The sequence below is a fragment of the Cnephaeus nilssonii genome (genome assembly GCF_951640355.1).
Source record: "Cnephaeus nilssonii genome assembly, chromosome: 7".
NCBI classification, from domain to species: Eukaryota; Metazoa; Chordata; class Mammalia; order Chiroptera; family Vespertilionidae; genus Cnephaeus; species Cnephaeus nilssonii.
Window position 1 is genome coordinate 16,500,807 of NC_137078.1, and position 11,540 is coordinate 16,512,346.

The 11,540-nt window shown below is 49.5% G+C and overlaps 1 protein-coding gene across 1 annotated transcript in view; it reads right to left on the bottom strand.

Moving 5' to 3' along the window:
* The window catches only part of TXNDC5 (thioredoxin domain containing 5), a 36,430-nt gene extending 26,985 nt beyond the window's left edge, over nt 1-9,445 (bottom strand). The window contains exons 1-2 of the mRNA XM_079776845.1: nt 9,100-9,445; nt 5,224-5,373 (exon numbers count right to left, since the gene is read on the bottom strand). Of these exons, the coding sequence (XP_079632971.1) occupies nt 5,224-5,373; nt 9,100-9,359 (410 nt within the window). The 5' untranslated portion in view covers nt 9,360-9,445. The remainder of the gene's footprint in view (nt 1-5,223; nt 5,374-9,099) is intronic.
* Between the last annotated feature and the right edge of the window lie 2,095 nt (nt 9,446-11,540).

The following is an 11,540-nucleotide window of genomic DNA, read 5'->3' on the forward strand; positions in this document are numbered from 1 at the left end:
GAGATGATATATTCATTTAATCCTATAGTCTTTAAAGTTTTCTATTTTATTCAAGAAAAATAAAGCTGAGGTGGACACATCAAGCCCAAAGCTGTGCATTAAACCCCAGGCTGCAGGTGTTCACTTGTGCAGAACTCTCAAGCTTTCCCTGCCAGGGGTCTGCCGTCCTTCCCAGCTTTAGTAGTTTATGTCCCGCTTTTTTATATTTTTAAAATGAGAACTGTAGTAGAAACAGCACTGTATTTCAGGCTGCCATAACAGCTCCTTGACTTACAAAGCATGAGCATCCAGGTATAAGAACAACCTTGACAACGGCTGATGGTTACTCACTTCCCCACAGAGAAGGAATCTTTTCTTTTTCTACACATATTAGCCTCTGAAGAGATCTGCAGACAGAGTATGGAGCATTCCTTTAGAGGTGAGCAAAAGACATCGCCAGAGGCTCAAGTTAATGCTTCCAGACCCTGTATCATGCCACCGGTCATGGAAAAACATGCTCGTGATAAAACTTGGTTGAAGGTGTCAAGGAACGAGGGGGCGGGATTAATTCTTCTATTGACAGAATTAGTAGAAGATGTCAAGGACGGAGGGGGAAATGTGGCTACTGACAGAAAAACACACAGATAGGCTTTTTTTGGCAAGCCTGCTCATCTGAAACACCCCTTACAATCTACAGCATGCACCTGGAGTCTGTTGGCAGATGCCCAAAATTCAGTGTCAGAATGTAAGATGTGCCGCAATCAGAACTGTGGGTTTGACTAGCTAACTCCCCAAATGACTTAAAATGAAGTTTCACAGCTACACCAGAAAACCAACACATTGGCTGCAGTAGGTCTTTGCATTAAAACAGGCTTACTGGCCTCACCCAGAAGCTAAGATCCTGCGATGGGCTTAGGTGACTTTCCTAATGTGCCTCCAACAAAGAATATTCATGCTACTTCCTCAGCAGCTTATACTTTTACAACCGTAACAAAAAGCCAAAATCTAACTAGATTTGGCGAGTATGCCTGTGACTTCCTAAAGTTTAACATTGTAAGCAACTCCAAAGTATGACTTCACAATTAAGAATACACCGCTGTAAAAAATAAAGAACTCTTAGCCCTAGTCGGTTTGACTCCGTGGATAGAGTGTCGACCTGCGGATTGAAGAGTCCTGGGTTCAATTCCGACCGAGGGCACATGCATGCAGAAGGTAGCCGATCAATGATTCTCTCTCATCATTGATGTTTCTATCTCTCTCTCCCTCTCCCTTCCTCTCTGAAATCAATTAAAAATATATATTTAAAAGAAAAAAGAAAGAACTCTTACCATTTGCAACAGCATGGATGGACCTGGAGAGCATTATGCTAAGCAAAATAAGCCGGTCAGAGAAAGATAAGTATCACATGATCTCACTCATTTGTGGAATATAATGAACAACATAAACTGATGAACAAAAATACATCCAGAGACACAGAAGCATCGAACAGTCTGTCAATCTTCAGAGGGAAGGTAGGGGAGGGTGAAGATGGGTGGTAAGAGATCAACCAAAGGACTTGTATGCATATAAGCATAACCAATGAACACAGACACTAGAGGGGTGAGAGCATGTGCTGGGGGGTGGCCAATGGGGAAAAAAGGAGACTTATGTAATACTTTAAACAATAAATAATTTTTAAAAAAGAAGAAAAAGAATGCCCAGACCCATCCCTGGGACCATATAAAGCTCTGCAAACATGTGCTTGGCCCAGAGAACAAGAAGATGCTACTGTCCTCCCCACCTCCCTTCTCCCTTCCAAGCATCTCTCTCCAAAGAGCTTCAGGATCCTCAAATATCAGAAAGGACCAGGCGTTGTCAAACTCATTCCCCATTTCTTTGCTAACTTTAAAAATCAGTAAAACCCAACCTGTGGTATTTTACCAATGTGATGTGCTTTGAGCAAAAACAAAATAATCACTTTCTAAAAATCTCTTTTTGATGGACTGAAAACTTCTCTGCCTGCCCAAGTCTGAGATTCTTCCTAAAGTTCATAGAGCCTAGGAATACAATTAGAGATTCCTCTACAGACTTTTCGGTCTGACTTCAATTCTCACTGTGGAGGGAGAGAGAGCCGCAGGGTACAAGGCCAAATGTTCTGCTATCACCAACCTCCAAATGGGCATTTGGGAGTTTTTTGGTGATCTATTTCTCTTTCAAGGAGACTGTCTGGGAGCAAATTTATGGGTCACTGTGGAAAACAATGTGACGAAAGTTCTGCTACAAGCAATGAGGTAGTGCTATGGACTGAACTGTGTCTCTCAAATCAGATCTGCTGCAGTCCTGACCACAGTACCTGAGAATGTGACCTATGTAGAAAGAGTATTTTTACGGAGGTAAGTTAAACTGAGGTTAATAGGGTGCGCTCTCATTTACTATGACTGTGTGCTTATGAAAAGGAGAAATTTGGACACATAGAGAGAAGGCCACGTGAAGATGGAGGACTGGAGGGATGCGTCTACATGCCAAGGAACACCAAAGATTGCTAGCAAACCCCCAGAAGCAGGGAAGAGGCAAGGAGGCTTTCCTGACAGGTTTCAAGGGAGCATGGCCCTGCTGATGCCTTGATTTTGAGCTGCTGGCCTCCAGAACTGAGAATAAATGTCTGTTCTTTTCACCAGCAGTTTGTGGCACTCTTATGGCAGCCCTACGAACCCCTTTCAGCCCTGCCCCTGCTCACGTTTTCCCAGAGGACGAAGGTTATTTTCTGGCTCCACAGGAGGACCTCAACACTTTCCTGAGCACAGTCAGCCACCTGCAGGAGCACGGGAACTCAATGCCTCCCTCTCCAATCCTCGCCTCCAGTTACAGGGGCCAGGAAGAATGACACAAAGGCAGATATAGCGACACACACTCCCCATTCTCAGGCGTTGACATCCGCTATCCGATTCAGGCCTTGCAAGTAAAAGCTCAACAGGTAACCTATGAACGCCCTCTTGTGACTACATTTCATGCAGCACATCCGCCTCCTGCCTTCAATGAAACAAATCTCTCCTCAGGCACCTGTGTGTCATGGGCATGCAGGGTCCTTCCCAAATCACATCCGGCATAGTGTAACCTCCCTTTACTTTTTTTTCAAACACAAAACCAATGTTTTATTTGGGAGACCTTATCTTACCTAATAATAGACAAACATGTAAACTGACCACACCTCCGCTACGCCCACCAGCCAATCAGGAGGGAATATGCAAATTAGAAGGACAAAGATGGCAGCTGCCCAGATGCTCCGGGTGCCTGCTATGAGAGGGAGGGCGGGGAGCGAAGGGATCTACAGGAGCGGCACTCCGCCACAGCGAAGACAAAGACTGCAGACTTCAGCTGGAGTCTGCAGCGAAGATGGCAGACTCCAGCCAGAGTTTGAAGCGAGGACAAAGATGGCAGACTCTGGCCAGAGCGAAGGCCTGGGTCCCGGGTGCCGGAGGAAAATTGGTGCTGGAAGCCAAGGGAAGAAAGGCCTATTGCACGAATCTCTTCATGCAACGGGCCTCTAGTCTTCTTAATAAAAATCAAGACACATGATCCAACATGGATCTTTTAAAATCTGTGAAGAGCGTCTATGGAGTTGCAGCCAGATAACTCGTATAGTCAAGTCCAGGTGGAAGCTCTCCTCCCCTCTCTGCTGCCCCTACCGTGCGCCCTCAGCCCTGTGACAGCTCCTGTTGTTTCGCCTTCCCTGTGGCAGGGCTGGTGGTGCACACAGCCACAGGGCCACAGAGGGCCAGCTGTTTAGGAGTGGCCACCGCAGTCAACCATCGCTGCGGCCCCTGCACTTTGAGGTCACAGGCTCTCAATAGGTGAGCAGCCATCTCCTCTCCTGCTCCCACGACTCAGTGACCGCTTCTTTGGGACACTCCATCCAAGCAGAGTTTACTTTAAAGGCAATGTGATGACGCCCAGGACGCTGGTACCTTTAGGTAGGGACACACGGTGGGAAATTTTATCTCTATGTGACCTGACTTGATGCAGACTTGAACTATGGCACTCAGATTAGCGAGCATTCACCAAAGACCAAGAATTCCAGAGTCCTATGGGGAAATGCCGAATTTCCAAATGTGAGGGGAAACCTAACATTTGCTGGGTATGCTCAGAATGGTGTTTGCACACATTCTATTTCATAACAATGTTCAGGGGGGTGGGGTGAGTCTCGGCGTCCTTACTTTAGACTCAGAAGTTAACCAGTGTGGCCAGAGTTACACGGTAACTAGATGGTGGAGCTGGGATTCAACCCCGGCCTCTAGGTTCCAGCCCAGAGTTCCTTCCACTTTTCCACACTGACTCCCAGGTTGGGAGATAAGCTCAGGTTTCAGATAGACTTTCCTTAATCCATCAACGTGAACAAGTATTTCTGGGGCTGCAGCAGCCAACCCCCCCGCCGTCCTCCCTTTTTTGGAGAAGGGCTCTCCACCGCCGTGTGGCCTGAATGGGGCTGCTGTTTTCCTACGAGATCCGGCCTCTCTGGCCACAAGGCTGTTCCCGGAATGAACACCCGTCCAAGCTGGGCCAGTGAGTGGTGGGCCAAGTCCACCCTGGCACCAGAGACAGAGCCAGAAGGTAAAGACATCTTAAGGGAGACCCATAAAAACAGGGCCCCAAATCTTGGAAGCTGAGTCTCAGAGCTTCCCTCACAGCCTTCTTTGTTTATTAGGTCAGTTTCCATTTCTATTTCTTAAAACCAAAAAACCCTTTTAACTGTCAAGGGAGGAAGTCATGTTCCTTTTCAGAACCACTGTATCCCACTTTGTTACCTTTCTGTCCAAAAGAAATAGCCTTGTGCTAGTCACATGGGAATTACTCTAGGAAGATGCTTAGGAATAACAGAGTGATCAAAAATCAGTACTAAATTGATGACAAAATCTGTACTCAATTGTGTAATGTCCTCTCGTGAACATCAAACCTGACAGGACCTCATAGAGACCATCATTTTTTACCTTGAAAACACATGTTCCTATAAACAGGAAAACCCAACACTGATTAATCAAAGGCTTTTTCCATAGAAGGTACAAAAAGACACCTAATATAGACCTGGTGTCAAATATAATCTTTCCTAACAACAGGGACTGCCTGCTTAAATTTAGCAGCCCCTCACGCCTCAGAACGACAAAGGAAGGTGCCAAAAAATGTAACTTGGGCTTCCTTTGGCCAGAGGCAGCTGGCCAACAGATGTGGAAAACCTGGAAGATACGGGAAGCATGTGCCCTTCCCACTTACGTGGGGTATCCTCGCACGCCCTGGTCGGAGCACACGTCTGAGCTGGCCGTGCAGTCCACTTTAGCCACGTAGATTTTGGCATCTTCCATGCTGTTGTACTTGTCTCCCAGTTCATTCCAAGTAGGCTGCAGCCGCTGGCAGTGCCCACACCTATAACAAGGTGAGAGCACCAAGTATACTGAGTGCAGGGTCAGAGGATGCCCAACCCTCCTGCCCCCCTTCAGCCATTTCCACGGGCAATGGGGCTCTCTGGTCCCTTCTTTACACCACAGCAGAGATGGGTTAGCTCACAATCAGTGCAAAACCTCACTCCCCTGCTTACAACCCGCCCACCTGCAAGTCCCTCCAGTGTTCTTATCATGACATCCAAATTTAGCAAGGTGCTGTGCTAGGTCCTCCTGAGGTGCCCCTACTGACCTCCCCCCTTCACCTGGGTGCCCCGGCTGCCTCCTGCCTTTGCAGTCTCCCCCTGTGCTACACTGCAGGATCCGCAGTTTTCTGAAAGAGCCAGAGCTTGGCTTGCCACGGAATCACTGCATGCGCTCTGGCGCTTCCTCCCTAAACCCACCCAGCTAATTGCTGTTTGCCCTTCAGGTTCAGTTTAGGTGTCACTTCCTCCCGCCCGGACTTCTCAGGCTATTCGGTGCCCTTTCTCTTCTCCTCCGCTACTGATGCAGCCTAGCACGTTTTGCTATAATTGCCTCTTTATTATCTAGTCAGGTCTCCTCTACTATCTACCCAATATCTGCAAATGCAAGGCTACCCCAAAGTTAAATCCATTCTGCATACTCTCCAATGAGAAGCTTTAAAAAAAAGTCTGTGTCCACTCACACTTCTAAATTGGATATAATCAAATGTATGCTTGGAATAGTCATTGTGTGAACTTAACTACACACAGATATTTTTAAATCGCCGATCGTTTAAAATAATGTTAACTTGGAATGATTGCTTCGTGCTGTTCTTTACACGTCTTAACGGCATCAGCATCTTTCCCATCAACTAAATCTATTGTCATATAGCTGATCTTCTTTATCGTCTGCTGTCTGCAGTGCCATGACTGAATTCTAGAAACTTTGTATCAAGCTTCAGGCAGTCATGTATCATTACGGCACATGGGTACTTTTTTCCCATTCACCTGCTAAGTGTGTATGTGTGATGTCTACAATGTAACTGCTTGCTGTGCTGCTTTCTAAAGTGACCTTTAGCCGAAACCGGTTTGGCTCAGTGGATAGAGCGTCGGCCTGCGGACTCAAGGGTCCCAGGTTCGATTCTGGTCAAGGGCATGTACCTTGGTTGCGGGCACATCCCCAGTGGGGAGTGTGCAGGAGGCAGCTGATCGATGTTTCTCTCTCATCAATGTTTCTAACTCTCTATCCCTCTCTCTTCCTCTCTGTAAAAAATTAGTAAAATATTTTTAAAAATAATAATAAAGTGACCTTTAATGCTTTGAGGATGCTTGCTTATCCTCAAGATAATTTCTCAATGAAATAATTTCTCTTCTTTTCTGACAGATGATCTCTATAATACACATCTAAAGGTAGCACAAAAAAAGTTTGCTTCAAGCCAATGTATCTTCCCTAAGCAGCACTTTCTTGGGCAGCTAAGAGAATCCCTGCTTTATGAGATATACCAAAACAATACGATTCCCTCTTTTCTGAAAGATAATTGTGAGGGAAAACCAGTGTTATATCTATGTATATGTGGTAAAAGGGCCAAGACGACAGCATTATCTTTTTCACAACTGTGTTCCCTGCATCTAGCACATGCTTGTGGTATACTTAAGTGTTTGGCAATTTCTCAGTGATAGATCCACAGGTGCCATGTAGTTAGCACTTCTGGTTTGGGACCCTTCTGGCTACAGCATGAACCTGAGACAGCAGCTGCATTCACAAGGTGTCTTTGGCCATGTAGCAGAGCAAAGCTACCTGGTCCCCCCAGGGAGGTGGCCCCAACCTTCACCTCACTGTCACCACCAGGTTTAGTGTGACCTGCAAACCAGCCCTAGAGAAGATACTGCACAAAACCCACAGCGGGACTACCCTACATCTGTCAAGTTCAGAGCAAATACAAAGGTCAATGTTTTCATTGCATGGTGCCCCTGATCTCAAACCACATGTGGGCTTCCAGTATCCCACAGAAACTGAAACTGGAATGAGATGAGGGGTTGGGGGGAATCCACTGCATATTCTATCTGAGTTCCAATCTGCTGTTAGAGTGTAACTTTTAAATGTCATCATAGAAAACCCCACATATCTGCTTAAATATTTTATAGTAGACTATTCAGAAGCAAAATAAAAACTTTAAGTTACTTTTTCTGGGGGCATCCACCTAAAAGATCATAAACCACATACAATGAAAAAAGAATTTACTTAATACCAAGAGCTCAAATTTGCCATCTTCTCCCTCACTCAGTCCAGGACTAGCTGGTGAGTATTACAGGTTCTCCAAAATTAAAACTCCATTACATGCATGGACTTATTATGTCTACATGTCATTTTTTTCTTCTAAAAATAAAAAGGGAAAATACAAAAACATTTATTCCACTGGAATTAGCTCCAATTAAGTATTGTACATACTTGAAATAGTTACTCTAAGAATACTCCTTCCCAAACTATTAATACTGAATAATTATCTTATGTACTTTTCTATACCACAGTGGTTCTAAAAATCCAAGTCAGTTGGTTCTTGGGAACTTGAAACACTGTTAATACATGATAGCTGTGACTCAAACCCGGCCCCGAAAGTTGATTTAACTCCAAATAAACTGAATAAAATCCAGTAATAACTTGAATATGGGGAGAAAGGGGAAAAAAGTTCCTCCAACTTCTGCCAGCACGTTTCCTGAATAGGCTGTTTTTCTTAGGCATCTTCTCTTTGTTCCTTCTTACATCCCTTTCCCACATCTCAATGGGCTTCTCCCCCACGTTGGGGAAGGCGGCCAAATTCTGCAATAAGCCTGCAAACGGCCTTGTGCCCAAACACTAGCTTTCTGCTCTGCCCCGTGATAACCTCCCTTCACCGAGGCACCTAGGGAGAAAAACACCACCGGTGCTGGTGTGAATGACAGGAGTCCTTCGCGAGGACAACTCTCAGGGTAGGGGTCTGAGGTTAGCCCTACCCCGGAACCATGGCCAGAGGTACCGTCGTCTTTACGCGGTGAGTTCTGCCATCTCACACTCTCTAGAAGAGCAGGCCCCAGGAGAGCGGAGGGGAGGAGGAGCCAGAAGACGGCCTTGGGCGGAGGGCCCGTGGGCTCCGGTCACCAAGAGCGCAGCCCCGTCCACCGGAGCTGCAGGGGGGTCCCCGGAATTCGCACTGCTCTCGCGGCCCGGGGCGGCACAGGAACCCTCTTCTGCCTGGGCCACCCTTCCCACCTTAGGGACACACAAAGTAGGAATGCACACCTCTGTGAGTTCCTATTTTCCCATTAAACCCTCAGGCAGACGATTAGCCCTGCAGCGCGAGGACAGAATCCGCGGCCGGACCCCTGGTTCCCACTGGCCGCCGCACGTGGCCCCGGTCCCGCCGCTCAGGCAGGCCTCCGGCCGGCGCAGCAAGTTTGGGGCAGGGGGCTGAGGGGTGGCCCCTAGGCTTCCAGCAGCCCCAAAGCTCCACGAGTGCCCTGCCCCAGGTCGGGTGCAGGGACTCGGGGGAGGGGGCCGTGGGGAAGGGAGGGACGGCCTATTCCGGGCTCCCGGGTCGGGACCGCCCCCTCCTGCACCGCCCCGGCCGCCCGGCGCCACGTCAGCCGTGAGCGCCCCGGCCCGCCCCGCGGCCCGCCGGGGTCCCCGCACCCTCAGGCCCCGGCCCAGCGCCGCTCCGGGAGCGCAGATTGCGGGGCTTGGGGGGGCCCGAGGAGACGGCGCGTCCAGTTACCAGGGCGCGAAGAACATGACGAAGTGCGCGGCGCTCCGGATCCCGTGCGTGAACATGTCGGCCGTGTACAGGTGCTTGGTGTGCGGGTCCTCCGGGTCCCCGCCGAACGCCGCGTGGGGCTCCTCCGCCGCCGCGCCCGGCACCTGGGCCCTGGCGCCCCAGCGCCCGCGGCCGCCGTGGCCGAGCAGCAGCAGCAGCAGCGCGGCCGGGGCCAGCAGCCGGGGCCGCGCGGGGAAGAGGCGTCCGGGGCGCGCGGGCATCGCGGCGGGGCTGGCGCGTTCCTACCGCGGCGGCCGGTCCCTTCCGCGGCGCCCCCGCTGCCGTCGGCCCCGCGCGCCGCCCTCCGAAGCCGCGCCCCTTCCCCGCCCCGCCCCGCCCCGCCCCGCTCGGCGCGCCCGCGCCCGGCCCAGCCTGAGTGCGCGCGCCCGCGGCGCCGGAGAGCGGGGCGGGAGTCGTGGTGGGTCCTGGTTCCGGTCCTGGTTCCGGTCCTGGTTCCCGGGTGAGCCCTACTTGCCAGGCCTTCAGCACCTCCCGCGCCGGTTCGGGTTAGGCCCACCGGGCCCCTGCGCTTCCCCAAACCCAAGCAGCGCCCGCTCAGCTCAGAGCAAGGGTGATTGATTGTTGGAGGGTCGGAGACCAGGCAGGAATGCCACAGAGGGAATGTCAGCCTGGATTAATCTTGGCAGACAAGAGACCCGGCCTTTGGGGCAAAGGGAAGAAAAGAGATGGCTGTCAGCAGAATGTAGGAAATTGAGCAAAAGGAGGTGGGGTGTGCACCTGGATGAGTCAAATTCTTGGCGAGACATCAACTGTGATTCTGAGTCTGAGCTCAAAGGTGTGATGGAACCCTTGCCTGTTATCCCTGCCCTGCCTTAACTTGGGGGAGAAGAGGGGGAAACGTCAGAGCTGCCTCTTGTAGACAAGTCCTGCAGGCCTCCTCCTTACACGACTACCTGGTGTGTCTTATTGTGCCCTACGTCATGGTGCATGAGAGTTAGAAAGATGAATGACAACATCCCTACTCCGGCTGAACCTGTCCCTTGTGGAATGGCTGAAAGGTATCCCCTGGTCTGGGGCACCTCACAATTCACACCTGCACACAGCCCTTATTGCCTATGGTAACTGAAGGTTCAGACCCTGCCCTGGGGATCTGAAACTAAATGAGGGACCATCCATGGTTAGCTTCCTGGATCCTGCTTGGTCCTTGATAATCCTCAGTCTGGGAAACTGGAGGCCGTGACTCCAGGCCTGGCATCAGGGGAAGAGCCCACTGATTCACCTGTCATGACAGGGCTCCAGCCTCCGGTTCAGCCACCGCTGAACCTTTAGCCATGATTTGCCGAATACCAAAACCATTCATTTCCATTCAAAGCCTGTTCTCCTCCCCACTTAAGCTGAAACATGAGAACCATTCCCCACTCTCTCATTTCCCTTATCTGCTCTAATTCAAACCAAGCACATTTCTTAGAGCTATTATTTCTTCCACTATTCTCAGAATTTATACCCTGAACCCTTAATACTGGCCTGTTGCAATAGCTTTCTAAGGAAGGACCTCTTTTTCCCTGACCGGTTTGGCTCAGTGGATAGAGCGTCGGCCTGCGGACTGAAAGGTCCCAGGTTCGATTCTGGTCAAGGGCATGTACCTTGGTTGCAGGCACATCCCCAGTGGGAGGTGTGCGGGAGGCAACTGATCGATGTTTCTCTCTCATCGGTATTTCTGACTCTCTATCCCTCTCCCTTCCTCTCTGTAAAAAAATCAATTAAAAAAATATATTAAAAAAAAAAAAAGGAAGGACCTCTTTTCTTCAGGATTGATTTTCCTAAAGCCTGCCTTTGACTATGATAGTTTGCTGCTCAACACCCCAACCTCAAGGTAAGACACATTCTCGAGGCCCTCTGTGATGTGATTCCATGTGCTTGGTGTCCTTATAAAACTCGCTATTACGCATCCAGGGATCCTCTCCAATAACCTGTTGCCAGACTCTCATCTCTATCCTCCCGCAAATCTCATACTTCCCAAACCCTTCCACTGTGATGTTGGGAAATTCCAATGAAAGATTAGCACACATTCTTATTGCATCCACTTCTTTCCTTACTTAGTACAAGTGTAGAAACTTAGGAGCCCACTTAACTGTTAATACTCTTTCACACCTGAGTCCCTTAGAGCCAGGAAATACGGAAGGTAGCTTTCCTGCTCCCCATTGCTCCTCCCAAACCAATTCTTCGCCTTCTGCTGGCCAACCCCCAGCTCCCATTTAATTGATGCCATTAGGTATGGCATTTACTGCTCTTCTGGTTCCTGTCATCTCTCTACGTTCATCATCTAACTTCTTCCAGCTCACTCTCCCCCACCGGCACCCCATTCACTGAAGACTTTGCTTCCGGGCCACCCCTTTCCTGTCTTCATTCCTGGTGTCTTCAACATCTGGGTGGATGGTCAT